Source organism: Drosophila montana, unplaced genomic scaffold (genome assembly GCF_035044405.1).
Source record: "Drosophila montana isolate Dmon_TW-CO22-7 unplaced genomic scaffold, ASM3504440v1 contig_3529_1, whole genome shotgun sequence".
NCBI lineage: Eukaryota > Metazoa > Arthropoda > Insecta > Diptera > Drosophilidae > Drosophila > Drosophila montana.
Window position 1 is genome coordinate 484,310 of NW_026998408.1, and position 11,684 is coordinate 495,993.

General features: G+C 39.9%; 1 protein-coding gene across 9 annotated transcripts; it reads right to left on the minus strand.

Annotated features, from left to right (window-relative positions):
* Positions 1-835: 835 nt before the first annotated feature.
* GLS (Glutaminase) lies at positions 836-11,410 on the minus strand. 9 transcript variants are annotated; one of them, XM_064692168.1, is made up of 7 exons: positions 11,080-11,410; positions 6,674-6,780; positions 3,623-3,652; positions 2,953-3,192; positions 2,517-2,890; positions 1,179-2,209; positions 836-1,117 (listed from the first exon to the last, which is right to left on the minus strand). In XM_064692168.1, exons 1-7 carry the CDS (start codon positions 11,338-11,340, stop codon positions 998-1,000), a joined length of 2,163 nt encoding a protein of 720 aa, XP_064548238.1. In that variant the 5' UTR covers positions 11,341-11,410; the 3' UTR covers positions 836-997. The 9 variants fall into 9 exon arrangements, with proteins under 9 accessions (XP_064548238.1, XP_064548243.1, XP_064548246.1 ...); XM_064692173.1 differs by lacking the exon at positions 11,080-11,410 and adding an exon at positions 7,110-7,260; XM_064692176.1 differs by lacking the exon at positions 11,080-11,410 and adding an exon at positions 6,912-6,950.
* Positions 11,411-11,684: the final 274 nt, after the last annotated feature.

Genomic DNA, 11,684 nt, shown 5'->3' on the forward strand with positions numbered 1-11,684 from the left:
TAGTACTATAATTATATTATTGTTATTATTATTATTATTATGAGTATTTTATCTTTTATTATTGTTGTTATTAGTATTAGTATTAGTATTAGTATTATAATTATCATTATCATTATTGTAATTATTATTATTTTTATTGTTATTACTTTTATAATTATTAGTTAAAATAGCATATAAAGAACCAGAATTGAGGCTCTTACAAAATATTAAGTAATTTGACTTTTGGTGTCTTTCTAGACTAGACCCAATAATATCAAATTATGTTTGGCATAATAAATTCATTATAATTATGTAATTACTATAATGAGTAATGCATATTACTAGCTAACCAATAGCATTGGTAACGCTGGACTGCACCAACTTACCCTCTAAGGATTCCAACCTGCAGTCTAATTGTTTGGTTGTCTGAATCGCAAAGACAACTCACCAACAAGGACTGCTATATTATAGAGTTGAATTGGGATCTCTGGGATCGGGCAAATGAAAACAATCAATTTTTAAGATTTCAATAAGTTTTATTTAATTTATACACGTAGATAAAGGAACTTAAGAGAAGAAACACTTTCAATTGACAATTGTGTAATACATAAAAGTTCACAAGTCACAGGTGGAAATAACTTTATGTGTATATATGATACTTATATAATAATATACATAATATGTATATAACAATATATTATTTAAGTATTTATATAAGATAACTCTGTGGGATATTTTAAAATACATTTCTTATTGTCATTGCTTTCAATGGGCAGATCTTAGAATGTTTATCTAAAATCCTACAAAGTACAAATGCCGATTATGTTCACTTTGATCGGAGAAGCATAAATAGGTATTTCTTTATATATATCGTATATAATTTATGGTATGTATGCTGGGTTCGGATAGCTAACTAGAATTGTATATTAACTAGAGATGATTAAGCGAATAATTTAAGCGAGATTCTACAGTTATATTTATGTATATGTATATATGTAAATTTGTTGTCAGTAGGTCTCTAGAGGCCCGGCTTGGTCTTGTCCACGCTGGCTGTGCTGCCCGCCTCCGAGGAGGCGGGGCTGCTGCTCCGGGGCTCGGACTCTGTGGGCAAGGGACTGGTTGTATTGCAGGGTAACTCCTGGAAAGGATAATAAATATTCATTAGCTGATATTAGACTAAAGTAGGCCCTTCGACGCACCTCATCGGCGGCGGTTTTGGTGGTCACGGACTCTGTGATGCACTCCTGGGGCGCATCCTTGGCATTCTCGGCCCAGCGCTTGAGGAAGTCGACCACGTCCGAGTGGCAGAAGTTCTCGGCCTCGTCGACGGGCAGATTGCCCCAGCGATCCTTGGGATTGTGCGGCACATGGCACTGTTCCAGCAGAAACTTGACACACTCCAAGTGTCCCTCCGAGGCGGCCAAATGGAGCGCCGTCCGACCATCGTAGTCGGCCAAGGTGATGTCCATGCCGGACAGACGATGGCGACGCAGAGCTGTCACATCGCCGCTGGCGGCGGAGAAAAGCAGATTGACAATCGATAGACCCTTCGTTTCGTAGCGATGCTTGCGCGGATCCTTCTTATTCGATAGATGCTTCAGATTGTCATATCGATGGAAGTTGAAGGTGTTGACCAGCTCGTCACAGAACTGCAACCCACGCACCGTATTGCCCAGCTGATCGAGAGGCGGCGACCAGACAAAGATGCCCATCACATTCGGTACAACGAGCATCATGCCGCCGCTGACGCCCGACTTGGCCGGCAGGCCGACCTTGAAGGCAAACTGCCCGGAATAGTCGTAGGTGCCGCAGGAGTGCATTATGGAGAGCACATCCCGTATGACTTCCGGGCGGAAGACCTTCTCCTCGGTTGTGGGACAAATGCCGCCATTGGCCAGACTGGCGGCTATCACAGACATCGCCTCACAGTTCGTCTCCATGGAGCAGCACTGGAAGTAGTAGTCCATCACCTCCTTCAGGTTCGTTCGCTTCGGGAAGCACTTGTTCTCGCGCATATAAAACCCAAGAGCGTAGTTGCGATCCGCTGCCTCGCGCTCCGAGAGAAAGACAGCATTGTTGAAGCCAATGTATTCGCCGCCCGACAGACGCTTGAACCAGGACATCGTGTAGTCGAAGATCTCGGCGGCGGTCATGTCCGGCTTGACCAAAGCGTTCATCAGCGAACAGGTGAGTATGGCTCCGGCATTGATCATGGGATTGTGCGGCTTCTCTGCGAGGGAGAGCAAAAAAAGGGTTAGATCGACAATCAAAGGGAGCTTAGAACGGACGTGAGTTAAGGTCAACAATCGAAGGGAGGTTTGAGCGGACATGAGTTAAGGTCGACAATCGAAGTGGGGTTAGGACGGACGTGAGTTAAGGTCGACAATCGAAGGGAGGTTAGAGCGGACGTGAGTTAAGGTCGACAATCGAAGGGAGGTTAGAGCGGACGTGAGTTAAGGTCGACAATCGAAGGGAGATTAGAGCGGACGTGAGTTAAGGTCGACAATCGAAGGGAGATTAGAGCCAGCTCCACTTACTATTCTGGTCCAGCACGAGTTCGTTGAAATTGCGTCCACTCGGCTCCTGGCCGACAAACGAGTGCACAACCTTGGGACCAAGTTTCTCCAGTGCGATGGCATAGGTCAGGGGCTTGCTGCAGCTCTGCAGGGTGAAGGGTTCCTCGACATCGCCAATGGAGAAGCGTTGTCCGTCGATTGTGCAGATGCTGACGCCCCAGAAATTGGGACTATAACGGGCCAGTTGGGGAATGTAGTCGGCCAGTTTGCCCTCGGTATTGCCCTTGCAGCGAATGTAGATGTCCTCAATGTCCTTGACGAAGCTCGAGAAGTCCGGGATGACGAACTGTTGACGGAATGCCTTCGCTATCAGCACAATGTTCGGCGAGACGACGCTAAAAGAAAGAAGTATTATTTATTATTTAATCTTTATAAATGGGGTTGAGTTAACTCTTACGCCTTGAAGGTCTCCCGGTTGAGATGCTGCGTCTCTGCGGAGGAGCCCGTCTCATAGTTGTTCAGCTTGTGCACCTTCTTTAGGTTGTCCATCAGCTCGCGCACACGCGGATCATTGCGTCGTATGCCCGTCGTCTTCAGTCCGGCCAGGAATTTGCCCATGGATATAAGGCCCGTCTCCTCGCTGGCAAACATATCGAAGAGCACATCCTCAGCATTGCGTTGTTCCTGCTCCCGATGGCTGAAGGTAAGAGAAGTTTCGAAAGGGGTTTTCAATAATTTGGGGGTAAAGAATTTCTGTGGGAATAACAAAACAATATTGCAAAAAATCTCAAAACGAAATATATAAATACGTAAAACCAGTTTGGGGAAGGTGGTAATTAGCTAGGTCTAGACCTACAGTGCCTAAAAATAGTCGTGCACAATTGCCAGAGTTGCCAAGCTGTGTCAAATTAATCAGAGAAAATGTCAATTAAAATAATATATTTCTTTTCAATATTCAATTAAAGTCAATTAATTGGCGCTCCAAGCAAATTGAGTGCGCAAAAAGTTATGACTATATAATAAAAGAATAAACTAAGAAAACTCTATAAATTCAGATTAATCAAAAAGGCATAACAGAACACTGGAAAAAAAATAAAGCACGCTACGAAACACTGATTTTTACTCACGGCCTTATCGAATAGTTGCGTCGCTGATTTCTAGGGAAATAAATAGTATATCAAAATTATATATACAGTATATATAGTATATATATAATTGGCGTGTCATAAACATAAAAATCAAATGTAATTAGGGGCGGGAGGCGTGTCGCTGTGTCTATATTTATGATGCCTCATATAAACCCATAAATAGACACACTCTCGATATCTATAGCATATTATACACTATATACCTGATATATACTATATACTATATACCCGATATTTACTATATACCTGATAATTGCGGATATAGTGCGGACGATTGTGCCACGGCGATTCTGCAGCGAGATGCCCTCGATGATCTCCTCGATCATGGCGGCCGTCTCGGTTGTCTCCTGCTCTTTGTCCCGCCTATACAGCTCCTCCCGCACCTTGGCCTCCCCATCTTCGCTTTGCCGTTTCAATGCAACAATATCCTCAGTTAAGACCATGGCGTATGCGTAATATATTCTGACTCGCAAAGCTCAACTGTTGTCGGTTTAATGAAAGCAACTGCGAGACGAGCTGGCATTTTATACATTAGCCAAATGTGCGAGATTTATTGTGGGACGACAGAGAGAGACAGACAGAGAGGGAGAGGGAGCGGGGAGGGAGACGGGGGGAGAGATAGGCGCTAATTTCTAAATCATGTTATTGGCAATAAAATAAATTAATTATCTTCCCATTCAAATCGAATGCGAGCGTGTAAACACACACAAAGCTATTTGCATTACTGAGCCCATTTTAATGGCAATATTGGAGCATTATTTGGCCCATGTCTAGCCGCAATATGGAGGGGTCCCCCACCCCACCCACTCCCCCCCTCTGGGAGGGCTCGCCTGCCACCTGAGTTTTTACCTGATATACTTGGTTATCACTTTGATGAAGGTGGCCTTTTGGCTCTTGGTGCAAATGCCGGCGACCATTTCGGCTATGATATTGGCATCTATCAAATCGGCATCGTTCTGCACGGACTCCGCCTTGGAGCCCAGCTGCTGCTCCTCCTCCTCGGCCACGACTTTGGCTGCATTCTGCTTGACCAGCTGGATGAGCTGCTCGCCGCTCATCGACTTCAGATCGTCCAAGATCTTCTGGCGTATGCTATCCTTAAACTCGGCCGCCTCCTCCGGCGTGTAGCCGTCCAGCGGCAGCGGCGCCTGCTCCGTGGCATATTGCAACAGGCTCAAGCTGCGTTCACCCATCGGAATCTGCTGCTCCTTCGGAATTGTGGTTAACTTTTCGCACTTGTCGACGCGCAGACCGACGATGCCGAAATGAGCGCCACAACACAAACTGTCGGATTTTATATAGTTCGCGGAGCATACGGTCTATGGGCTGGTCTATGGGCTGGTCTGGGCTGGGCTGGTCTGGGCTGGGCTGGGCTGGTGCCAAAGAATTGAGCGTATTTCGATCTTATCTTCATTTAATAAATGTATGTTAATTTATTTTTATGCCCCGATATTGCCATCAATTAGCGGCTGAGCGCGTGTTGCCTGCCCCCAGCTCCAGCGAAATATTCTTTTTTTTTTCTTGGCATATGGAGAGCAGATATCTAACAGACCCTCAAGGATATATAACTTTTTGATAGGTAGGTTCTCTGCCATAACTCAATCGATTTTAATGCCCATTTTATTCATAGTTTGTTTCCGAATATAATCCCACAAATGTTGAGGATTTTTCCTTAATGGAGAAAACATTCCTTTACATAATTTCTATTCCCCTTGAAAGCGAAATGTTTTTTTTATTTAAATTTCTTTTCGTCTGGAACTATATATCTTTTGTGTCCAACTATATGATCATAATCCTCCCATAAATTGGACAAAAACTCAATCGATTTTAATGCCATTTTAATCTTGGCATGTTTCCGAATATATTCCCACAACTTTGGAGAATCTTTCCTTAATGGAGAAAACATCCCTTTAAATAAGTTCTCTTCTCCCGGAATGTGAAATGTTTTTTTTTTATTTAAATTATATATTATAATATTATATCTATTTGTGCCCAACTATATGATCATAATCCTCCCATAAATTGGCCAAAAACTCAATCGATTTTAATGCCATTTTATTCTTTCAAATACAATCCCACAACTTTGGAGAATCTTTCCTTAATGGAGAGAAAATTCCTTTAAATAATTTCCTCTTCCCCTGGAACTATATATCTTTTGTGCGTAATTATACCCCATAATATAATCATAATCCTCCCATAAATTATATAAAATTCAACCGATTTTAATGCCATTTTGTTCATGGTTTATTTCCAAATATAATCCCATAACTTTGAATTATTCCTTAATAGTGAGAACATTCTATTAGATAAGTTCTCTGTTTCCCCTCCTTTTTGTTGGTAAGTGAAATGTTTTTTAAATATTCCTAGTGCATCTGGAACTAAATTTTAAGATCTCAAAACTTTCTCCCCTTGCAAGTTTCGCCACTGCGAACAGAGTATCTCACAACCGGGCGGGATCCTTGCAAAAACCAAAACAAAAAAAAAACCAAATGCAATATGCTTTGGCATGCGGCCCAAAAGAAATGTGCTCAAAAAATGATGCGTGCAAATGTGCAAGGTAAATATTTTGTTGGCGAAAATATATATAAATATGAATAATCATGTGCTTCTCCTTCTTCTGCTACATATTAAAGACGTAATATTGTTTTTGCTGAGCATTCAATTCCCTTTGTAAATTCGCTAATTGTGCAAGTCAACTTTTGTAAGAGCTGAACAATTTATTTGCCTTACTTTAAGCTAGTTTAAAAATAGGCGAGTTCTATAAATGGGCATGGGATTCTGGTGACCAGCACCAACTGCTGGGCAAATATAGATCTATCTACATATAACTATATAGATCTGTTTGTCTAAATGTATTTGTAATTATTTGGTTTCAGGCCACGTGGCAAAAAAAGGCAAAGGGCGGCTGCGGGCGAACAGGTGCCAAATGGCAACTCAAATATTTTGCGCATACTTTTTGTCAATGTGAAATTGTGCGAAATTGTGCGAATCTATACTGTGTATAAAATATATAAAATATATTCTACTTACAGCTTGGCATTCTGCTCGCAGTCCGTAGATCCGGAGCTGGTGTCATAGAAGGATAACTTGCGATTGGCGAAAACCAGATTCAGCAGCGGCGGCGTTCGCAGTTTCTTCTGCAAAGACACAAAATATATATTCAAATTTATATTAAATGTGGTATGTAAATATGTGAATATGTTTTAAGCACGTTTCGTTAAATTTTTAAAAACTTTGGGTATTTGTTCTTCGGGTATTTCACACGTACTATCATTCTCAGACGTTGCGACATTTCTGCTTTAGGTCGAATCGAAATTGAACTACTAAACAAACAGCTTAATCGTATCTATATATATATGGAACTCGTACTACCCATAATAATAGTATTTAACTTTTTTTTGGTTGCTTTTCGTAAAGTTCCTAAAACGCTGCAACACAAATTTCAAGCAACTGTTATTTATTTTACCTGTAAAGAATTGAACAACGGGTATGCTGAACATATGCACTTTTGTTTAAACAAAAAATTAAAAAATATTGGTCTAAAAAACATTCTCTGAAAGTAAATACAAAATTTTTTGATATAAAATTGAAATTAAATATGCTGGAGATTTAAATTGAAGTGCCAGGCTTGCTTTGATATTGAAATATTTCACTTAGCGAATAATTCACTAATTGATCCATAAACATGCTATGAAAGTTAATTAATTCATTAATATTAGATAAATAGATTATTAGATAAAGAAAGAAACATGGTAACAGAAAGTACATGGCTTGGTTTAAATATATAGTGAATAATTTGTGAAATGAAATATTTCGAATTAATTCTCGTTCATCAGCTGAATACTCTTATGTTTTTTTATACCCTGAACCCATTAAAAATGGATAAACAGGGTATACTGTATTTGTGCAAATGTATGTAACAGGCAGAACGAAGCATCTCCGACCCCATAAAGTATATCTATTCTTGATCAGCATCAACAGCCGAGTCGATCTAGCCATGTCTGTCCGGATCTCAGAACCTATAAGAGCTAGAGACTTGAAATTTTAGCTGTAAGTCCTCCTAGTCCCCGCGCAGATCGAGTTTATTTCCGATATTCGGTAACTTGCCCCGTTTCCAAGTAATTGATAAAAATCGATATCGAAATCATGTTTTTTGAGCAATATGAACGCAAGGATCTCAGAACCTATAAGAGCTAGATACTTGAAATTTTAGCTGTAGGTCCTCCTAGTCCCCGCGCAGATCGAGCTTGTTTCCGCTATTCGATAACTTGCCCCGTTTCAAAGTAATCGATAAAAATCGAAATCGAAATCCTGTTTTTTGAGCAATTTTGGTAAATAATAAGAGCTAGAGTCACCAAACTTGACATGTAGCTTCTGGAATAGTAAATATATATCAAGTATTTGTCATTCTATACCTATCGCCTGTCGGAAGAAGAGGGTTCAGGGTATCCCCTAGTCGGGAGCTCCCGCCTAGAAGTTCTTACTTGTTTTTACTATTATAGGTAATTATAATATTGTTTTGGTGTGATTTTGCATGCAAATTGGGTTTATTTTCTGCTTTCTAATTCCAAATTTGATCTCTGAGTGACCTTCTTAGCTCGACAGACAAATTAACAGCAAGGTTGCGGGTTCGAACTGCAGTCGAAGGTCAAACATTCGGAATAACAAGTTCCATTTCAAAAGCTAAGCTTTTAGTTTATAACAACTTTGTTCTATACTTATGATAATAATAAAAGTAGATTAATTATTATAGTTATTATATAAATTTATATAAATTAATATTTCTTATTAATTTTATTGCATTTGTTTAACACAATTCTATTTGTCTTCTCTTCTCCTTGACTCATATTCTCAAATTCTCTTGCAAAGAGAACTCATTTAATTTTATGCTAAAAGCATTTTCCCATTTTGGTTAATTTGAACTTTTCTTCGAAATAGCCAAGCAATTGGTTATCAAATATTGAATACTCTAACAGATTAAATTCATTCAGAGACAGCTTGGGAATTGCCGGTCTAATCTAATTGATTTGCAATTGAACACCTGGCTACGGATATTGGATTAGCTCAGTTTGCCGGATGACATCAGCCCGTGCTGGGCCCGGGCAGATGCTCACCCGGAGTCCAACTCGACAGCGGGACGTCAATTTGTTAATTGAACGGGCAAATAATTGATAAAAAGTCATTTAAGAACGACTTTTTAGTAGTTGCCCCTAAAAAACTTAGCACGTGCTATTTGCCTACAAGTTTTTTGCGGAGGCGCAGTCACGTGAAGGAAAGTCTAATAAGAACAGCTGCGGCTTTTTATTGTTAATAACTGTGTAAATAACAATAACCATAAAGGAAACCAACTGCAGCCACCTTTTAAAAAAATAATCACCTTTTTTATTTTTTTTTTGCATATGACAGCTTTCACAAACGAAATGAAGAGTATCCGCAAGATATTGACGCACGCAGCGCAAAAAAACAATTGAAAATTATAAATAAACCAAAAAGTACGAAATAAGTACTTAAAGTATCTGTGTGTGTGTGTGTGTGTGTGTGTGTTTGTGTGTGTTTTTCTCATAAGTTGCATTTGTTTATGTGCTGCTCGACGCTCTCGGAAATAGCCACAGCAACAAATGCGAGGGGCTTGTTTTTTGTCAAGTGCCAACAAAAATATTTTAGCACACATATCTGAACACAAAAACTGGTAGCTAGACATGTGCCTCTGTGTGTGTGTATCTTTATAGGCATGTCTCCAAGAATTATATTTTCTTCCATGGCAACGAAACGTAAACGTTTCCACGCCAGGTAAGCAGCCAGGTAGCTAACGATGGCACCCCAAATAATTAACTTTGCCTTGAATTTTGGATTATTTATATTTCCTTTAGTATAATAAGCGCCAATGTTGGTTATCGTTTTTCATAAATGATAATAGGTAGTATCTTATGGATGCAAAAAGTGTGCCCTATCAACACTTGGAGTGGACCTTAAGAGATGCCAAAAGCCAGAATATATAAACACTTGGTAACCCAATTATTAAACTCTGAATTTTAGATTATTTGGATATTTACTTGAGTATTATAAATTCTTGTTTTCTATAAATTTTAATATGTATTATCTTTTAGATCCGAAAAGTGTGCCCTATCAAAACTGGGAGTGTACCTCAAGACACGCTAAAAGCCAGAATATATAAACATTTGATGGCATCCCTATTATTTAACTCTGAATTTTAGATTATCTATATTTACTTTAGTATTATAAATTCTTGTTTTCCATAACTTATAATATTTAGTATCTTATAGATCCAAAAAGTGTGCCCTATCAAAACTGGGAGTGGACCTGAAGACACGCTAAAAGCCAGAATATACAAACATTTGATGGCATCCCTATTACTTAACTTTGAATTGTGAATTATTTATATTTACTTAAGTATTATACATTTTTATTTTCATTAATTGATATGTATTTTCTTATAGATCCAAAAAGTGTGCCCAATCAAAACTTGGAGTGGACCTCAAGACACGCTAAAAGCCAGAATATATAAACATATAATTTTATATTCATTGATTTAATGTACATGCGAGACCCGTTCTCTATTTAATAGGTTTCTGCTCTGGCGCTCGACTCCCATGCGATAGTGCCCAGTGCTAATCAAAATTCGCAAAAAGCGCACATGTTTAGATATGTTTATATGAATACATATTTATATATGTGTATATAGCTATTAACGCTCGCTGGGATTTCTTTTTGTGTGACATTTTTCTCGTGACTTTGGCATTTCGAGATTCTGCGTGTTAACACATATCTGAATCATGAATTAGTGCCAAGCAAATATTATGAAAAAAATATCTGAACAAACAATTAAATCATTCATGGATCAAGATGAGGCCTGTCACTTCTGTATTTATGGTAACTATGTAATTGTGCCTATAGATGGATTATCATTATCTTGATAGAATAGTGAAAACGTCACGATTAATTTCCCAATGCAATTTTCCAGTAGTCACGGCTTGACTCAACCAGATGCCCCGCTCTCTGATAAGATAACAAGGTAAACGCATGATATACAACTTTTTTTTTGGGCACGTAACTTTTAGGTAAATTCAAGGGGCACCTAGATAAGAACTTGGCTGTCTGTCTGAAAGCCTGTTATATATATTTATATTTGCCCGTCTGGCCGTAACATATTTCTAATGTAATTCAACTCCAGACTTGTATAAATGGTATGAATTGCTTCCAGCGAATTTCGCCAAATGGCACGTATTTATAAACTGAAAAGTGTGGGATTTAATGGGCATTGTAAAAATCAATAATTATGTGATGCAAACATGTTTGTGGCCCAAACAAATAAAGACCGTCGAGAGACAACCCCCGAAAACACGATATCAGCTGGTTGGGTGGGTGTCCCGATTAATCCACCTCGTGGTCGTGGTTGGGTGTCCTGATTAACTCACCTCAGCTGCGATTTTCTTCTGCACCTCGAAGCCCGTATGCCTAAATTTGGCGCGTTTCAGCAGTTCCTGCTCACTGTACACATCGACGTCGATCTTGCTGCCATTGGCGTCGGCCAGGTCGAGAGATGTTGCCGTAGCCTTAGTGCGTCGCACCAGCACCTGGCCATTAATCAGTGCGGCGGAAAACTCACGGCCCTTGGCCGCGTGGCCGGTTAGCAAACGCAAATTCAAATTCGCAAGCGTTGGTACACCTTTAAACATTATCACAAAAACGTGCTGCTGGCTAATGACTTTTGGCTAAGCTTTCTCAAATTGTCGTATATATAGTTCTATCTATTTGGTTTCTGGTCTCTGCACATGCGTTCTCTTCGACAGCGCACAAGGTACTGACCGAATGCCGCCTCGCTAAACACATAATCAGCTCAGCACGCCGGCAGCGCAAGCGACGACGACGGCGACGACGACGACGACGACGACGACGACGACGTCAAGAGTTTATTTCGACTTCTTTCGGCAATGCGTGGCAATGTTTGGCTTGTGAGTAAGCGTTGCGGCCCGGCAACGAATACGAATAACGGTTCTAAGAGAGCGAGAGAGAATAGGGT